Source organism: Macaca fascicularis, chromosome 2 (genome assembly GCF_037993035.2).
Source record: "Macaca fascicularis isolate 582-1 chromosome 2, T2T-MFA8v1.1".
In the NCBI taxonomy this organism is placed as follows: Eukaryota; Metazoa; Chordata; class Mammalia; order Primates; family Cercopithecidae; genus Macaca; species Macaca fascicularis.
This window is the reverse complement of record NC_088376.1, coordinates 14,882,574-14,900,987: the sequence shown is the minus strand read 5'-3', so window position 1 is coordinate 14,900,987 and position 18,414 is coordinate 14,882,574. Positions and strand designations below refer to the sequence as shown.

General features: G+C 38.3%; 1 protein-coding gene across 50 annotated transcripts in view; it reads right to left on the bottom strand.

Moving 5' to 3' along the window:
* CLASP2 (cytoplasmic linker associated protein 2) overlaps positions 1 to 18,414 on the bottom strand; it is a 218,406-nt gene that overhangs the window by 20,098 nt on the left and 179,894 nt on the right. For all 50 annotated transcript variants that reach the window (XM_005545504.4, XM_005545510.4, XM_065539763.1 and 47 more), the window contains 2 exons: positions 2,005 to 2,198; positions 746 to 874 (listed from right to left, as the gene is read on the bottom strand). In XM_005545504.4, coding sequence (XP_005545561.3) covers positions 746 to 874; positions 2,005 to 2,198 — 323 coding nt within the window. The remainder of the gene's footprint in view (positions 1 to 745; positions 875 to 2,004; positions 2,199 to 18,414) is intronic.

The following is an 18,414-nucleotide window of genomic DNA, read 5'->3' as shown; positions in this document are numbered from 1 at the left end:
GTTATCTAATCAATGTCACTGGTGAAGAAGGGGAGAGAGATATCATGACTACCAAGTACTATGAAACAGGTTCATGGAACTCTTCCGTGAAAGCTGTCCTCACTACTTTGGTGAATAAACTTGTAGCAGATAAATAGCTCCTCTAGGCAATTTATCGCTTAAAAATAACAACGACCTGCTTGGGCAACATGGTGAAACTTCATCTCTATAAAAAATACCAAAAATTAGCCAGGTGTGCTGGTGCATGCCTGCAGTCCCAGCTACTCAGGAAGCTAAGGTGGGAGGATCGCTGGAACCAGGAGGCTGAGGCTGCAGTGAGCTGTGATCACACCACTGCACTCCAGCCTGGGCAACAGAGTGAGACCCTGACTCAACAAACGAACAACCAACCCCCCCAAAACCATGATTTCTTATCTTCATTAGTTATTTTTAAAAATCAAATTCTTATTGCTAAATGAAAAGTGAAAACAAGATTGCTAAACTCTAAGTAGAAAACTCAAAGTGAAGGAGAAAATGAAATTAAATAAATTATTTCCTAGAGCTGGCCTATTTTAGGTGAAAGGCCATGATATCACTGTTTAATTCATTTAACAGAAAAAAATATGCTTGCTTCTTGATCAGGTATTATCCTGAATGTCAAGGCAAATGTTCAAGAAAATCATTAATAAGGCTACATTTTATACAATGTTTACATGTTTCATGAAATAAAATAATGAAATAATAATTTAACCTCCAGGTAACTTACCTCCTTATGAGGATCTTTATGTGCTTCCAATGTTTTCATGACAGTCAATTCTGCATAGTTTTTAAATCTTGCTGGTTGATGCCTTAGGATTTCTCTTAAAACCTTTAACGCCAAAGCCCTGATTGTAGGCTAAGAAGAAACATTTAAATGTTTTTAATATTTTGGGTTGTAGATAATCTTTAACATTTTCAATTTTTTTTTTGAGACAGAGTCTCGCTCTGTTGCCCAGGCTGGGGTGCAGTGGCCGGATCTCAGCTCACTGCAAGCTCTGCCTCCCGGGTTTACGCCATTCTCCTGCCTCAGCCTCCCAAGTAGCTGGGACTACAGGCGCCTGCCACCTCGCCCGGCTAGTTTTTTGTATTTTTTAGTAGAGACGGGGTTTCACCATGTTAGCCAGGATGGTCTCGATCTCCTGACCTCATGATCTGCCTGTCTCGGCCTCCCAAAGTGCTGAGATTACAGGCTTGAGCCACCGCGCCCAGCCAACATTTTCAATTTTTGTAACTTAAGGGTCTTAATAATGGGGGAGGAGTTGCAGACAACTGCATAAAGTATGCGTTATACTACATAATTAAGTTTTCTTATCTCTAGTTGAAAATTTATATTACACTTACTGTATTTGCAAGAAATCAACAACTACATTCAGACTATAAAAAGGAGTTTTGGAGCTGGGCATGGTGGCTCATGCCAGTAATCCCAGCTCTTTGGAAGGCTGAAGCAGGTGGATCACTTGAGGTCAGGAGTTCGAGACCAGCCTGGCCAACATGGTGAAACCCCGTCTCTACCAAAAATACAAAATTAGCCAGAGGTGGTGGCACGTGCCTATAATCCCAGCTACTCAGGAGGCTGAGGCAGAAGAATCGCTGGAGCCTGCGAGGCGGAGGTTGCAGTGAGCTGAGATCACACCACTGCATTCCAGCCTGGGCTTGAGAATGAGATTACTTCTCAATAAATAAATAAATAAATAAATAAATAAAAAGTTGCTCCTGAGCAACTAATCGAAATATGTAAAACAAGTAACATGTACTTTTCTATAAGAATTCAGCCTGCAACCTTTCATTTTTCCTGTTGTTAATTGTTCAAAATTATTGAGCTACTTGGTTTAGAAGAAAAAGTACTTCCTAGTGAAAAGTTCATGCAGAAAGAAGCAGCAGAAGAGACTCATGCTTCCAATTTCTAAATCCGTGTAGCACTGGATTAACAGGCAATCTAAAAGAGACAGAAAGGACAGGCTACTGTTTACACATTTTGCCATTTACCTCTTTATCTCCAAGGGTTTCAAGCAATAAAAGCAATATTGTTTTGAAGTGTTCATCCCAAACACTAAAAGATTCTTCCTGTGTCAGTTTCATAAGTTCATAGAGGGCGATTTTTCTTTCTTCTACACGCTCATTATGGTTAGACAGCTCCTTCAACAACTCTGCAACTAGGTCAGAATGGTCTAGGGAAAGATCTGTCAAAAGGACATGATATTACTTCTGTAACTTTATAGGGTGATTCTCACAAGTATGGGGATAACAACTTTATATGATGAAACACAGATAAAACCATTATGTTTGCGGTAAAAAAGACAAAGAAAAAAAGACAAGTAATTTTCTTTTTAATTTTGTCATTCCCAAAACACTGGTGCTATCATAAAACTTTGTGTAATAAAAATCCACAAAAGTGAGACCAGTATAATGAACCCTTATACACCCATCACCCAGATTTAACAGTTTTTAAGATTTTACCATTCTTACAGCATCTTTGTCCTCCCTTCCCTTTTATCTGAAGTATTTCTAGCAAATCCCATATATGTCATTTCCTCTTTATATACCTCAGTATGTATTTCTATGGTTTCATGCCAGGAGGCTTAAATGGTTTTTAGTGATGATAAAAACGACCACTAGATTTAGGTATGACAATCTAATCCCACTATTGTAAACTTCTTCATAAATCACCCCCTTTTTTTCTGAGACAGGGTTTCACTTTGTCGCCAAGGCTGGAGTATAGTGGTGTGATCATGGCTCATTGCAGTCTCCACCTCCCAGGCTCAACTGATCCTCCCAACTTAGCCTCCTGAGTAGGTGGAACTACAGGTGTGTACCTACACATCCAGCTAATTTTTGTGTTTTTTGTAGAGAAGGGGTCTCACCATGTTGTCCAGGCCAGTCTGGAATTCCTGGGCTCAAGTGATCTACTGGCCTCCCAAAGAGTTGGGATTATAGGCATGAGCCACCATGCGCAGACTATCAATGGTTTTGGCCACTGATTGTTGTTGAATCACTTATTTTAATACAAGTTAAAAATGGTGATTATCTAATCATACCACTCCTTCCATGGGGTAGAATTCTTCTGTAGAGAATAACTTTATCAACTAGACCTATTCTGATTATCCTGAAATACAATTCGATAGAAAAGGCAGAATAGATTCTTAATATGGTTCTCTTTAAATTTTAGCATTGAGTTAGGCCCAGTGGTTACCAAGGAGTTTTTATTTGTTTTTGCCTTCTTTTTACAAGCACAATTACAAACTCATGGATTTTATAACCATGAAAAGTCACTGCTTGTTTTTAAACAAGTTATCAGACAGTGCTTTAAACCATTTTTGTAGGAATAACAGTTAAATCTAAGAATTCACATTTGAACGTCACAAAATACCAGAGTTGTTCTTAAAATTTTTTGATGATCAAATACATGATAAATTCAGCCCTTCAGAGCAGGTAGTGCCCTGGGCTTGTGCCATAGACTAATTTCCTTCCCATCTCTCTGGAACGAAACAACCATAGAGCACGCTGCAGACCAATGTATCACTATTGTTGGTTTTAACAAGAACTCCTGCAGCAGGATGAATGTATCTCTATAAATCCCACAAAAAATCACTTCTGGAAAGCTGTAAGTTAACAGATTTTGGAAGATGTTAAAGGATCATTCTAAGAGTGTCTTTTATTTCAGCTGGATGTATGGGATTCACAAGAAAATGCTTTTCACAGGTAGTCAGTTATCTTTTCCATGAAAGTAAGCTTTGTAATTACTCTAGCAGATAATTAGAAATGACCTGATATATAATGATCTGGACAGATGACTGGCAGAAAAATAATTTCTTCCAGAGAAAGCACCTAGATTGCTATAAAACTGAATTATCTGTATCATACTAATGAGATAATCCAAAGGTGCTGAATCTTTCCTCTTCTGACAGACAGCAGCACCATGGTCAAGTGAAAAGAACATAGGCTTTGTAGTCTCATTAAATCTCTGCCTCTTACACTCTGTGATTGGAGCAGTTTCCTAATTACTGCCGAGGTGCAGTTTTATTATCAGTAAAATGGGAAAACAGCATCTGCCGCCTAGGGTCATGGTGAGCACTTGGGCCTAGAATACAGTAAGCTCATTAATGTTAATTCTCCTGTGTCCTTCTGACAAATATTGAAACAATTACAATTCTGATAATATTTTTGTGGCAGTGCTCAAGAAGTACCAAATAGTCTTTCAGCTTGGCAAACTTTTATATGAATCTTTCCTGAATAACTGCACTATCCTCACTAGAGGTAGTATTCTAGAACATTATAGTTCCTAGTAAGCTTAACAAAGGTTATCAGTGGCTTTTTCTGGACTTGTTAACTTTGATAAATGTGTGTGCCTGATTGTAATGTGGGCAGAAACACTGGGTGAGAGACATATCAGATATTCAAATAATTTCCTTTTATAGAAATTCTGACTTGAACAAAATTATCCTTTGCCAAATTTTAGATTTTAAAAATAAAAAAAGGAGGAGAAACTGCATGGGGGAGGAGAATAAAAGAAAAATCAGAACAGAAATAGAGAACAATTTTAAAAAGAATAATGTTAACAATGTTCATAATAAAATAATGTCAAACAGGGTCTTCTTCATCTCAACATTAAAAATGAAAATAGACAATAAATGAAAACAACTGCCACACAAAGCATGGGACTACTACTGCTGTAGTTTTTTTTCTTTTTTCTTTTCTTTGTACTACTGTAGTTTAGCTGAGGGCTTATCCATCTTCAAAGAATGTTTACTCAACATAAAATGGCTGCCTATGTTTCAGAAGTAAATTACACATTAGACTATGATGAAATAGTGTTCTCAAGTTCAAAAACACTATACCCAATTTAGATTTCCATAAAGTCTTCCTTTATCAAATATAAAATATATGATCCTTAGTAAATGAGAAGATAATTAGGGAATAAGGGAGTGATCCTGACAAACTGTCATAATTTTGGCTTTATGATATTTTTGATATGTTGTCTCTCTCTCTCTCTCTTTTTTTCTTTTTTTCTGCAACAGAGTCTTGCTCTGTCACCCAGGCTGGAGTGCAGTGGCGTGATCTCGGCTCACAGCAACCTCCATCTCCAAGGTTCAAGCCATTCTCGTGCCTCAGCCTCCCAAGTAGCTGGAATTACAGGCATGCGCCACCATGCCCGGCTAATTTTTGTTAGAAATGGGGTTTCACCATATTGGCCAGGCTAGTCTCGAACTCCTCACCTCGGGTGATCCACCTGCCTCGGCCTCCCAGAGTGTTGGGATTACAGGTGTAAGGCACCGCAGCTGGCCGATATATTGTCTCTTGACATGAGAAGATGGTAAAAGTAATCAAAGAAATGCAAAGGATAATTTTAAAAAAGTTACCAAAATTATAAATGACCAGGCATTAGGACAGATTCCCAAACAAACTATAAGAAGGGTATCCACTGATGAATGTATCAGCTTTAAGCCCAGACAGGTAGGAAGGGCGTCCACATAGAGTGGTAATCAAGTGTAAGCTGTTGGAGCCAAAGTGAAATAAGAAGGGCATTCATGGTTTTGAGTGAGGATGGAATGGCAAAGCCTAGCAGGATGAGGAGTAGATCTGTGCAAGTAAGGAGGTAGTAGCAGAGGCAACAGAAAAATTGGTAGCAGAAAAAATGGTTGCATACAGAGGACTGATCAAATCAGTAAATATATTAAAGACAACGTAAGCTAGGTTTCTCACTGTCAGAAAAGTGGGTTATCAATCTGGAAATTAGAATTTCCTTGGTGCGAGAATGGAATTGGAACTACTGGTGTAAAAACATGGTTTTTGATAGATATGGAAACAGAAATGTATATCTCTAAACACACACACATTCCCTAGCTCTGACCACTGAGAGGTCTAGGGAGCAGTGACATCCCACTAACAGTGAGTACATCTAGAGTCCAGATCTTAGCCTGTAAAAAACCATCTTTCCTTAATAGGAACGATGGATCCTTGGAGAAATGATTGATTCCAGGACTGAAGCAGGGATAGTACAACAGTACCAGAATGCAAGGATGGGGACATGTCAAAAGAACAACAAAAGCCGGCTTGAATGGAATCCTGTTGGTCAAATCAAGGGCAATTTGAGCTTCAAAATAAATAAATAATGATCGTTATAATGGGAAACAATGAGTCTATACTGTTACAAATATGTATGTCAATTTTCCCAAATAAATTTTCTAGAATACAAAATAAAAAATTTCCTAAATAAATGAATTCAAGTTTAACGATGAACAGAATATGTAACCTGTTTAAAAATATTAGTGTCTCCTGATAAAACACTTATTAATTACAAAGAGAAAAAGTAACTTCACAGTAAGGAAGTCTGGTAAGCCCCACCATAATCAAGAGATCAAAGTTAACATCACCAGTGATGGAGCACAGTGAAACCATGTGTTACTAGAAAGGGTGCAATGAAAAGAATGCACCATCGCTTCTGCAATACTGATGCTGAGAATGTATAACCTCATTCTAATCATGAGAAAACATCAGACAAAACTACATTCAGAGAAATGCTACAAAATAACTTCAAAAGTGTCATGGTCATGAGAGCTAAGGAAAGACTGAACACTGGATGAGAACACTGATGGAGACGTGATGATTAAATGCAATGTGTGATTCTGAAATGGATCCTTTAGCTGTAAGATATTATTGAGATTCTGGGAAGATGGTAGATTAGAAAGCACCAGGACTCTGTCTCCTCACCCAGACAACAGGATCTGTCTGATGTAACTATTTTGGAACTCTAGTCTACTGAAGGCTTATAACTTCTAGGGAAAGTTTTGGATGGTAAAACGTGGCTAATTTCTATCAATTTTGGCTCTCAGTACAGTAGCAACTACTCATCCCCCACCACCAGCCCCAGCCCCTTGGCAGGCAGCTGTGCACTTGTTGCTGGAGCAGCTTGCACAGAGCTTGTGGGAATCAGGGCATGAAAAAAGAACCTTATTCTGTGAATACTGAGGATCTGTGTACTGTTAACTGCTGCTTTTTTTTTTTTTCTTCTAAAGACGCTTTCCAAGTCCTAGTCACTGCTGCTTCTAATAACAGAGGTACAAAGAGGCAGGCAGCCATTATTGTTGCACCTTTCCTCACTATTGCAAGCCCTTCCCCCTCTAGCTAAAGTAACTTCCAGGGGCTTAAAGGTCCTGCCCCTCCTATTACATTTTTCTCTTTTTCCTTGTTGGGAGCCAGACATTACAGACCAGGATATTCAAAAACAACTGCATATACATGGAGAGTTAGAAAGTGACAATGGATGCCCAGAAAAAGATACAGGCTCAGAAAGGATCTGAGAAGACTTTAAGTTTATACCTCAGGCTGAGGCTGATCTTTGGCATAGAGAAAGCCTGCAACAATCAAAACCAGAAACAACAAGCAAAAATAACAAAAGCCAACAATCTCTGGGGTATTGAGAGCATCTGATTTCCAATGTAACCACATTATTAGATTCAAATATTCAGTTTTCGACAAAAAAATCACAAAGCATACGAAGAACCAGGATAGTACAGCATACTCAAAGGAAAAATAAACAGAAACTGCCCTTGAAAAAGATCTGATGGCAGATCTACTAGACAAAGACTTTAAAATACCTGTCTTGGCCAGGTGCGGTGGCTCAAGCCTGTAATCCCAGCACTTTGGGAGGCCGAGACGGGTGGATCACGAGGTCAGGAGATCGAGACCATCCTGGCTAACACGGTGAAACCCCGTCTCTACTAAAAAATACAAAAAACTAGCTGGGCGAGGTGGCGGGCGCCTGTAGTCCCAGCTACTTGGGAGGCTGAGGCAGGAGAATGGCGTGAACCCAGGAGGCAGAGCTTGCAGTGAGCTGAGATCCGGCCACTGCACTCCAGCCTGGGCAACAGAGCAAGACTCCGTCTCAAAAACAAAAAAACAAAAAAACCTGTCTTAAAGATGCTCTAAGAAGTTAAGATGTGTATAAATTTATGAAAATAATGTATGAACAAAATGGAAATATCAGTAAAGAGACAGGAAACCTAAAAAGAAACCAAAAAGAAATTCTGGAATTAGGAAGTATGGTAACTGAAATAAAAAATTCACTAGTGTAATTACTTAATAAGCATATTTGAGCAGGCAAAAGAATTAGTAAGCAGAGCCTCAAGGATATGTGAGACATCATCAAGTGAACAAATCTACTCATTGTGGGAGTATCAGAAGATAATAGAGAGAAAAAAAATTTGAAAAAATAATGGCTGAAAACCTCCAAAATTTGATCAAAGACATGAACATAAACATGTAAGAAGCTCAATGAATTCCATGTAAAATGAACTCAAAGAAAGCCCCATCAAGACACATGATAATTTTCAAAAGGCAAAGACAGAATCTTGCAAGCAGCAACAGATAAGTGACCAGTGACACAAAAAGGACCCTCAGTAAGATTATCAGCAGATTTCTCATTAGAAATGTTGGAGGTTAGAAGGTAGTAGGCTGATATATTCAAAGTGCTAAAAGAAAAAAACTGTTAACCAAGAATCCTATATCTGTCAAAACTGTCCTTCAAAAGCGAGGGAGAAATTAAAAGTACACTAGACAGTAACTTGAAACCATATGAAGAACCACAGATCTCAATAAAGGTAAATATATACATGGGCAATTATAAAAACTACTATTATTGTAATAACAGAACATAACTCCACTTTTTGTTTTCTACATAATCTAATAGACTAATATAGTAAAAGACAGTTTATATTTCTGGAGACAATTGTACAAAAACGTAATTTTATAATGTCAACAACTGAAAAGGGTGGGGCCAGAGCTGGAAAAACACAGTTTTTGTATGTTATTGAAATTAAACTGGCATACATTTAAAATAGCATTATAAATTTAGGATATTAAATGTAACCCCCATGGAAACAACCAAGAAAACAGCTATAAAATATACACTAAAGGAAATAAGAAACTTAAACATTTCACTACAAAACAACTAAACACAAAAGTAGTAATGTAAAAAGTGACAAGCTATAAGGGGTACAGAAAACAAATAGCAACATGACAGAAGTAAGTTCTTTCTTATCAGTAATTACTTTAAATGTAAATGAATTAAATCACCCAGTCAAAAGACAGAGATTAGCAGAATGGATAAAAAAGGATAGAAAGATATTCTATCCTTTTGCAAATAGTAATTACTATTACTATTTACATGGTATATCAACAGTAATAGTAATAGGTATATCAGTAAGTAATAGTCAGAGAGCAGGGGTGGCTATACTAATGCCAGACAAAATAGGCTGGGTGTGGCAGTGCATGCCTGTAATACCAGCACTTTGTGAGGCCAAGGGAGGCAGATCACTTAAGCCCAGGAGTTTAAGACCAGACCAGGCAACACAGCGAAACCCCATCTCTACTAAAAATACAAACAATTAGCCAGGCGTGGTGGCATGTGCCTGTAATCCCAGCTACTAGGGAGGCTGAGGTGGGAGAATCACCTGAGCCCAGGAAGTTGAGGCTGCAGTAAGCCAAGAGCCATTGCATTCCAGCCTGGGCAATGAAAGTGAGATCCTTAGGAAAAAAAAAAAAAAAATCAGACAAAATAGACCTTAAGTGAAAAAAGGGTTACAAGAGATAAAGAATGAGGACATTATATATTAAAAAGATTCAATTATGCATCAAGAATAAGTAACAACTATAAAGAGCTAATGACAGATCATCAAAATATATGAAGCAAAAACTGACAGAACTTAAAGGAAAAATAATTTTACAATAATAGGTGGACTCTCACTCTCAATAATGGATAGAACAAAGAGACAGAAATAAGAAAACAGAGGACTTAATACAATAAAATAACTACATCCAACAGACATATATGGTGCACACAGGACATTTTTCAATATAGGTTATATGTTGGGGCACTAAGTAAGTTTCAGCAGATTTTAAACTATGGATATAATACACAGTATCTTCTCCCACCACATGAAGCTACAAATCAGTAACAGGAGTAAAACTGGAAAATTCACAAGTTTGAGGAAATTAACCAACACACTCTGAATGGATCAAAGAAGAAATTAGAGAACCTAGAGAGACAACTGAATAAAAACAACTACATACCAAAACTTATAGGAGAGAGTGAAAACAGTGCTAAGGGGAAAATTTATAGCTATAAATGTGTTAATTTAAAACTAAGAAAGGATAAAGGGGCAAGATGGCCGACTAGAAGTAGCTAGTGTGCATGGCTCTCACAGAGAGGAAGGGAAGGGGTCAGTAAACACATCTTCAACTCAAACATCCAGGTGCTCGCAATGGGACTAATCAAGGAAACAACCTGACCCACAGAGAACAAAGAAAAGTAAGACAGGACAACAGCCCACTAGAGAGCAACACGGAGCCAGGGGAACCTCCCCTGCCTAGGAAAGCGGTGAGTGAATATGTGACCCCAGGGAACCATGCTTCTCCCACCGATCTCTGCAACCCTCGGGTCAGGAGATCTCCTTGTGCACCCACTCCACCAGCCTTCAGTCTGTCAGAACTATGTGGAGTCTTGGCAGTGGAGCCACTCAGGCATGTGTGGAGACCCTGGAGCCTTACACACTCGGGCTTTCAGACAAAGGTAGCTACAGCTCCGGCAAAGTGAGAATTTAGACCCCCGTACATAGCCTTAGGAAAGAGGCTGAATCCAGGGGACTGAGCAGTGATAGCCTGCAGGCCCCACTTCCACAGCACCTCACAAGATAAGACCCACTGGCTTGGAATTCCAGACAGCCACCGGTAGCGGCACCGCACCTCCCTAAGAAGGAGCCGGGAGGGGCGGGCTGCCATCTTTGCTGTTTGGGTGACTTGGCTGATTCAGCCTTCTGGCTTTATAGAGTTTGAGCTGACCAGGGGGCAGAAGGGATTCCCCCAGCATAGATGCTCTACCAAAGCGTGGTCAGGTTGCTGCTGCTGCTTTTTAAAAAAATTTATAGCTGGGATAACAGGTGTGCCCCACCACACCCAGCTAATTTTTGTATTTTTAGTAGAGATAGGTTTTTACCATGTTTGCCAGGCTGTTCTTGAACTCCTGGTGTCAAGTGATCTGCCTGCCTTGGCCTCCCAAAATGCTCAGATGTCATAATACACAGAGACTCAAAATAAAGGTATGGAGGAAAATCTACCAAGCAAATGTAAAACAAAAAATCAGGGGTTGCAATCTAATTTCAGACAGAAGAGATTTTGAACCGACAAAGATCAAAGAAGACAAAGTAGGACATTCCGTAATGGAAAAGGGTTCAATTCAACAAGGAGACCTAAGTATCCTAAACATATATGCACCCAACACAGGAGCACAGATTCATAAAGCAAATTCTTAGAGATCTACAAAGAGACATAGATTCCCACACAATAACAGCAGGAGACTTAAACATTCCACTGATAGTATTAGACAGATCATCGAGGCAGAAAATTAACAAAGATATTCAGGACCTAAACTCAACATTGGACCAAATGGATCTGACAGACCTTTATAGAACTCTCCACCCTGAACCAACAGAATATACATTCTTCTTATCATCGCATGGCACATACTCTAAAATGGCCCACATAATTGGATATAAAACAATCCTCAAGAAATGTAAAAGAACCAAAATCATACCAGACGCAAGTTTGGACCACAGCACAATAAAAATAGAAGTCAAGACTATGAAAATTGCTAAAAACCATGCAATTATATGGAATTAAACAACATGCCCCTGAATGACTTTTGGGTAAATAATGAAATTAAGGCAGAAATCAAGAAGTTCTTTGAAAACAATGAGAACAAAGATACAAGACTTTGAGATACAGCTTTGGCAGTGTTAAGAGGTAAATTCATAGCACTAAACGCCAATATCAAAAAGTTAGATCTCAAAATAACAATCTAACTTCATAACTGAAAGAATTAGAGAAGGAAGAACAAATTAACCTCAATGTTAGCAGAAGATGAGAAATAAAAATCAGAGCTGAAATGAAATAAATTGAGACACAAAACATTCAAAAGATCAATGAATTCAGGAGTTGTTTTTGAAAAAAATTAATAAAATAGGCCACTAGCTAGACTAACAAAGAAGGAGAGAAGATCAAAATAAACACAGTTAGAAATGATGAAGGGAATGTTACTACTGACCGCACAGAAATAAAACAACCATCAGAAACTACTACGAACACCTCTATGCATACAAACTAGAAAACCTAGAAGAGACAGATAAATTCCTGGACATACACACCCTCCCAAAACTGATGCAGGAAGAAACTGATTCCCTGAACAGACCAATAACAAGCTCCAAAATTGAATCAGTAATAGATAGCATACGAATAATAATAATAATTTTAAAAAGCCTGGGATCTGATGAATTCACAGCTGAATTCTACCAGATGTACAAATAAAAGCTGGTACCATTCCTACAGAAATGATTCCAAAAAAGTGAGGAGGAAAGACTTCTTCACAACTCATTTTGAGGCCAGCATCACAGAACAATACCAAAACCTGCCAGAGTCTGGGTACGGTGGCTCACACCTGTAACCCTAGAACTTTGGGAAACTGAGGCAGGCAGATCACCTGAGGTCAGGAGTTTGAGATCAGCCTGGCCAACATGGTTAAAACCCATCTCTACTAAAAATACAAAAAATTAGCCAGGTGTTGGGGCATGCACCTGTAATCCTACCTATTCGGGAGGCTGAGGCAGCAGAATTGCTTGAACCCAGGAGGTGGAGGTTTGTAGTGAGCCAAGATCACACCACTGTCCTCCAGCCTGGGTGAAGGAGTCAGACTGTCTCAAAACAAAATAAAACAAAACAAAAAACCACAACAACAACAAAAAGAAAACTTCAGGCCAGTATCGTTGATGAACATCAATGTAAGATCCTTAAGAAAATACTGGCAAACCGAATCCAGCAGGACATCAAAAAGCTAATCCACCATGATCATGTAGGTCTCATCCCTGGATGCAAGGCTGGCTCAACATATATAAATCAATATATGTGATTCATCACATAAACAGAACTAAAGACAAAAACCACATGATTATTTCAATAGACACAAAAAAGACTTGATAAAATTCAACACTGCTTCATGTTAAAACTCTCAATAAACTAGGTATTGAAGGAATATACCTCAAAATAATAAGAGCCATATATGATAAACTCACAGCAGCCAACATTATTCAAAGCTGGAAGCAGTCCCCTTGAAAGGTGGCACAAGACAAGGATGCCCTCTCTCAACACTTCTATTAAACATAGTTTTGGAAGTCCTAGCCAGAGCAATCAGGCAAGAGAAAGAAATAAAGGGCATCTAGGTTGGGCATGGTGGCTCACACCTGTAATCCCAGCATTTTGGGATGCTGAGGTGGGTGGATCACTTGAGGTCAGGAGTTCAAGTCCAGCCTGGCCAACATGATGAAACCCCATCTCTACTAAAAATACAAAATTAGCCTGGAGTGGTGGCGTGTGCCTGTAGACCCAGCTACTTGGGAAGCTGAGGCAGGAGAATTGCTTGAATCCAGAAGGCAGAGGTTGCTGTGAGCCAAGATTGTGCCACAGCACTCCAGCCTGGGTGAAAGAGCAAGAGTCCATCAAAAAAAAAAAAAAAAAAAAGAAACAAAGATAAAGAGCAACCAAACATAAAGAGAAAGTCAAACTATTTCTGTTTGCAGACAACATCATTTTATATTTAGAAAACCCCATAATCTTAGCACAAAAGCTCCCCAAGCTGATAAACAACTTCAGCTAAGTTGCAGGATATAAAATCAATGTACTAAAATCACTAGCATTCCTATACACTAACAACAGCCAAACCAAGAGTCAAATTAGAAAGGCAATCCCATTCACGACTGCCATAAAAAGAGTAAAATACCTAGGAATATAGCTAACCAGAGAAGTGAAAGATCTCTATAATGAGAATTACAAAACACTGCTCAAAGAAATCAGAGAAGACACAAACAAATGGAAAAACATCTCAGCTCATGGATAGGAAGAATCAATATCATTAAAATGACTATACTGCCCAAAGCAATTTACAGATTCAATGCTATTCCTATCAAACTATCAATGACATTCTTCACAGAACTTGAAAAACCTATTTTAAAATTCATATGGAACCAAAAAAGAGCCCAAATAGCCAAGGCAATCCTAGGCAAAAAGAACAAAGCTGGAGGCATCATGTTACCTGATTTCAAACTATACTACAAGGATACAGTAAGCAAAACAGCATGGTACTAGCACAAAAACAGGCACGTGGACCAATGAACAGAATAGAGAGCCTAGAAATAAGACTGCAAATCTGTGATCATCTGATCTTCTACAAAGATGACAAAAATAAGCAATGGGAAAAGACTCCCTACTCAAAAAATGGTGCTTGGATAACTGGCTAGCCATATGCAGAAGACTGAAGCTGGACCCCTTCCTTATACCATATACAAAAATCAACTCAATATGGATTAAAGATGTTAAATGTAAAACCCAAAACTATAAAAACCCTGGAAGACAACCTATACAATACCATCCTGAACATAGGAAAGGGCAAAGATTTAATGACAAAGATACCAAAACCAATCACAAGAAAAGCAAAAATAGGCAAGTGGGATCTAATTAAACTTAAGAGCTTCTGCACAGCAAAAAGAAGTACCAACAGAGTAAAGAATGGGAGAAGATATTTGTAAACTATGTGCCTGACAAAGGTCTAATATTCAGCATCTATAGAGAACTTAAACAAATTTACAAGCGAAAAACAACCCCATTAAAAAGTGGGCAAAGGACATGAACCGACACTTCTCAAAAGAAGATATACAGATGGCCAACAAGCATATGAAAGAAAGCTCCGTATCACTGATCATTAGAGGAATGCAAATCAAAACCGCAATGAGGTATCATCTCTTACCAGTCAGAATGGCTGTTATTAAAAAGTCAAAAAATAACAGATGTTGGTGAGGTTATGGAGAAAAGAGAACACTTAAACACTGTTGGTGGGAGTGTAAATTAGTTCAACCATTGTGGAAAGCAGTATGACAATTCCTCAAAGAGCTAAAAGCAGAACTACCATTCAACCCAGCAATCCCATCAACTGGGTATGTACTCAAAGGAATAATAATCATTCTACCATAAAGACACGTGCACACGAATGTTCACTGCAGCACTATTCACAATAGTAAAGACATGGAATCAACCTAAATGCCCATCAGTGACAGATCAGATAAAGAAAATGTGGTACATACACACCATGGAATACTATGCAGCCATAAAAAAGAATGAGATCATGTCTTTTTTGGGAGCATGGATGGAGCTGGAAGTTATTATCCTTAGCAAACTAACGCAGGAACAGAAAACCAAATACTGCATGTTCTCACTTACAAGTGGGCACTAAATGATAAAAACTTATGAACACAAATAAAGAAACAGACACTGGGGTCTACTTGAGGGGGTGAGGGTGGGAGGACAGGAGGAGGGAGAGGAGCAGAAAAGATAACTATTGGGTTCTAGGCTTAATACTTGGGTAATGAAACAATATGTACAACAACCCCCTGTGATATGTGTTTACCTATGTAACAAACCTTCACATGTACCTCCAAACCTAAAAGTTAAAAATAAACAAATGAGAAATATTTCAAATCAGCGACCTAACTTTACAACTAGAAAAAGCAACAAACTAAACCTAAAGCTAGCAGAATGAAGAAAATAATAAAGATCAGAGCAGAGAGCAACAAAATAGAGAACAGAAAAACAGAAAATAAAAAAAATCAATGAAATCAAATGTTGGTCCTTTGAGAAGATAAAAAAGGTTGACAAACCTTCAGCTAGATTAGCAGTTCCCAACGTTGTTAGCACTAAGACTGGTTTTGTGGAAGACAATTTTTCCACAGACCAGGGCAGACAGGGGATGGTCTCGGGATCAAACAGTTTCACCTCGGATCACCTGGCATTAGATTCTCATAAGGAGTGTGCAACCTAGATCCCTCGCACAACAGGATTTACGCTCCTATGAGAATTTAATGCTGCTGCTGATCTGACAGGAGGCGGAGCTCAGGTGGTAACACTCACTAGCCTGCCCCTCACCTCCTGCTGTGTAGCCCGGTTCCTAACAGGCCACAGACTGGTACTGGTCCCAAGCCTGGGCTTGGAACCCCAGAGCTAGATGGACGAAGACAAAAAGAGAGAAGGTTCAAATTACTGAAATCAGAAATGAAAGCAGGGACATTACTATTAATTCTATAGAAACAAAAAGGGTTATGAAAGAGTATTATGAACAAACTGGATAACCCAGATGAAATAAACTCCTCAAAACACAAAACCTACAAAGACTACATCACAAAGAAATTTAAAAATCTGAATAAATCTTTGTATTATTAAGGAGACTGAATCAGTAATCAAAAATCTCCTGACAAAGAAAAGTCCAGGACCTGAGGGCTTCACTGTTGAATTCTACCAAACATTTAAAGAAGAATTAATATTAGCCCTTCTTAAATGTTTCTGAAATACGGAAGAGGAGGGAACACTTCCTAACTCATTCTATGAGGCCAGCTTACCCTGATACAAAGCCAGACAAAGATACTATAAGAAAAGGAAACTACTGACCAATATCCCTTATGAACACTGATGCAAAAAACCTGAATAAAATACTAGCAAACCAAATTCAGCAGCATATTAAAAGGATTATACATTATGACCAAATGGGATTTATTCCTAAATGCAAGGATGGCTCAACATACAAAAATTGATCAATGTAATATACCACATTAACAGAATGAAGGAACAATCCTCACATATAATCATTTCCATGCTTACAGAAAAAGCATTTTATAAAATTCAGCATTCTTTCCTGATAAAAAACACTCAATAAGCTAGGAATCAAAGAAACTACTCCAAAATAATAGAAGTGTTATATGAAAAACCCACAGTAAACATCATACTTTCTTCTGAGATCAGAAACAAGGTAACAGCACCCGCTTTTGCCTTTTCTATTCAACATAGTATGGAAAGTTCTAGCCAGAGCAACCAGGCAAGAAAAAGAAAAAAAAAAAGCATCTAAAATGGAAAGGAAGGAGCAAAATTATCTCTGTTCACAGATAATACAATCTTATATTTAGAAAACTCTAGACTCCACACACAAAAATTAGAATAAATGAATTCAGCAAAGTAGGACACAAAATCAATACCCAAAAATCATTTGCATTTCTCTACATTAACAATGAACAATCTACAAGGTAACTTACAAAAATAATTCCATTTCACGAGCATCAATCAGAAAAAAATATGGTCACGTGTTGCTTAACAACTGGAATACGTTTTTAGAAATGTGTTAGGTGATTTCCTCACTGTGTGAACTTCACAGAGTATATTAACACAAACGCTATAACCTACTATATACCTAGGCTATAAATTAGAACTAACAAATGAATTCAGCAAAGCAGTAGGACACAAAAATCAACACTCTAAAATAATTTGCATTTCTATACATTAACAATGAACACTCTAAAAAGGAACTTAAAGATAGCCTATTGCTCCTAGGCTACAAACCTGTACAGCATATTAATGTACTGAATACTGCAGGCAACTGTAACGCGGTAAGTATTTGTGTATCTAAACATAGAAAAGGTACAGTAAAAATATAGAAGATAAAAAATAGTACACTTGTATAGGGCATTTGCCATGAATGGAACCTGCAGGACTGGAAGTTGCTCTGGGTGAAATCAGTGAGTGGTGAGTGAAAGTGAAGGCCTAGGACATTCCTGTAAGACTTATAAACACTATACACTTAGGCTATGCTACATTTACAAAAAGATTTTTCCTTCTTCAGTGATAAATTAATCTTAACTTACTATAACACTTTTACTTTACAAACAAATTTTTAAAAATCTTTTGACTCTTGTGTGGTAACACTCTGCTTAAAACACAAACGCACTGTACAACTGTACAAAAATATTTTCTTTCTTTACATCCTTTTTTCTTTTTTTTTTGAGAAAAGGTCTTGGTCTGTTGCACAGGCTGGAGTGCAGTGGTGCACTCACTGTACCTCCTGGTCCTCAAGTGATCCTTCTACCTCAGCCTCTCAAGTAACTGGGACTGAAGGTATGTGCTGGCGCCCTGGCTACATTTAAAAAAAAATTTTTTTGTAGAGATGGGTCTCCCTATGTTGGCCAGGCTGGTCTCAATTTCCTGACCTCAAGAGATCCTTTCACCTTGGCTTCCTGAAGTACTGGGATTACAGGCATGAGCCACTTCACATTCTTATTTTAGGAGCCATTTTCTATCAAAGATTTTAAAAATTTTAAAACTTTTTTGTTAAAACCTAAGACACAAACACACACATTAGTCTAGTCCTACACAGGGTCAAGATCAACTTCACTGTCTTCCACCTCCACATCTTGTCCCACTGAAAGATCTTCAGGGGTAATAACATGCATGGGGCTGTCATTTCCTATGACAACAATGCCT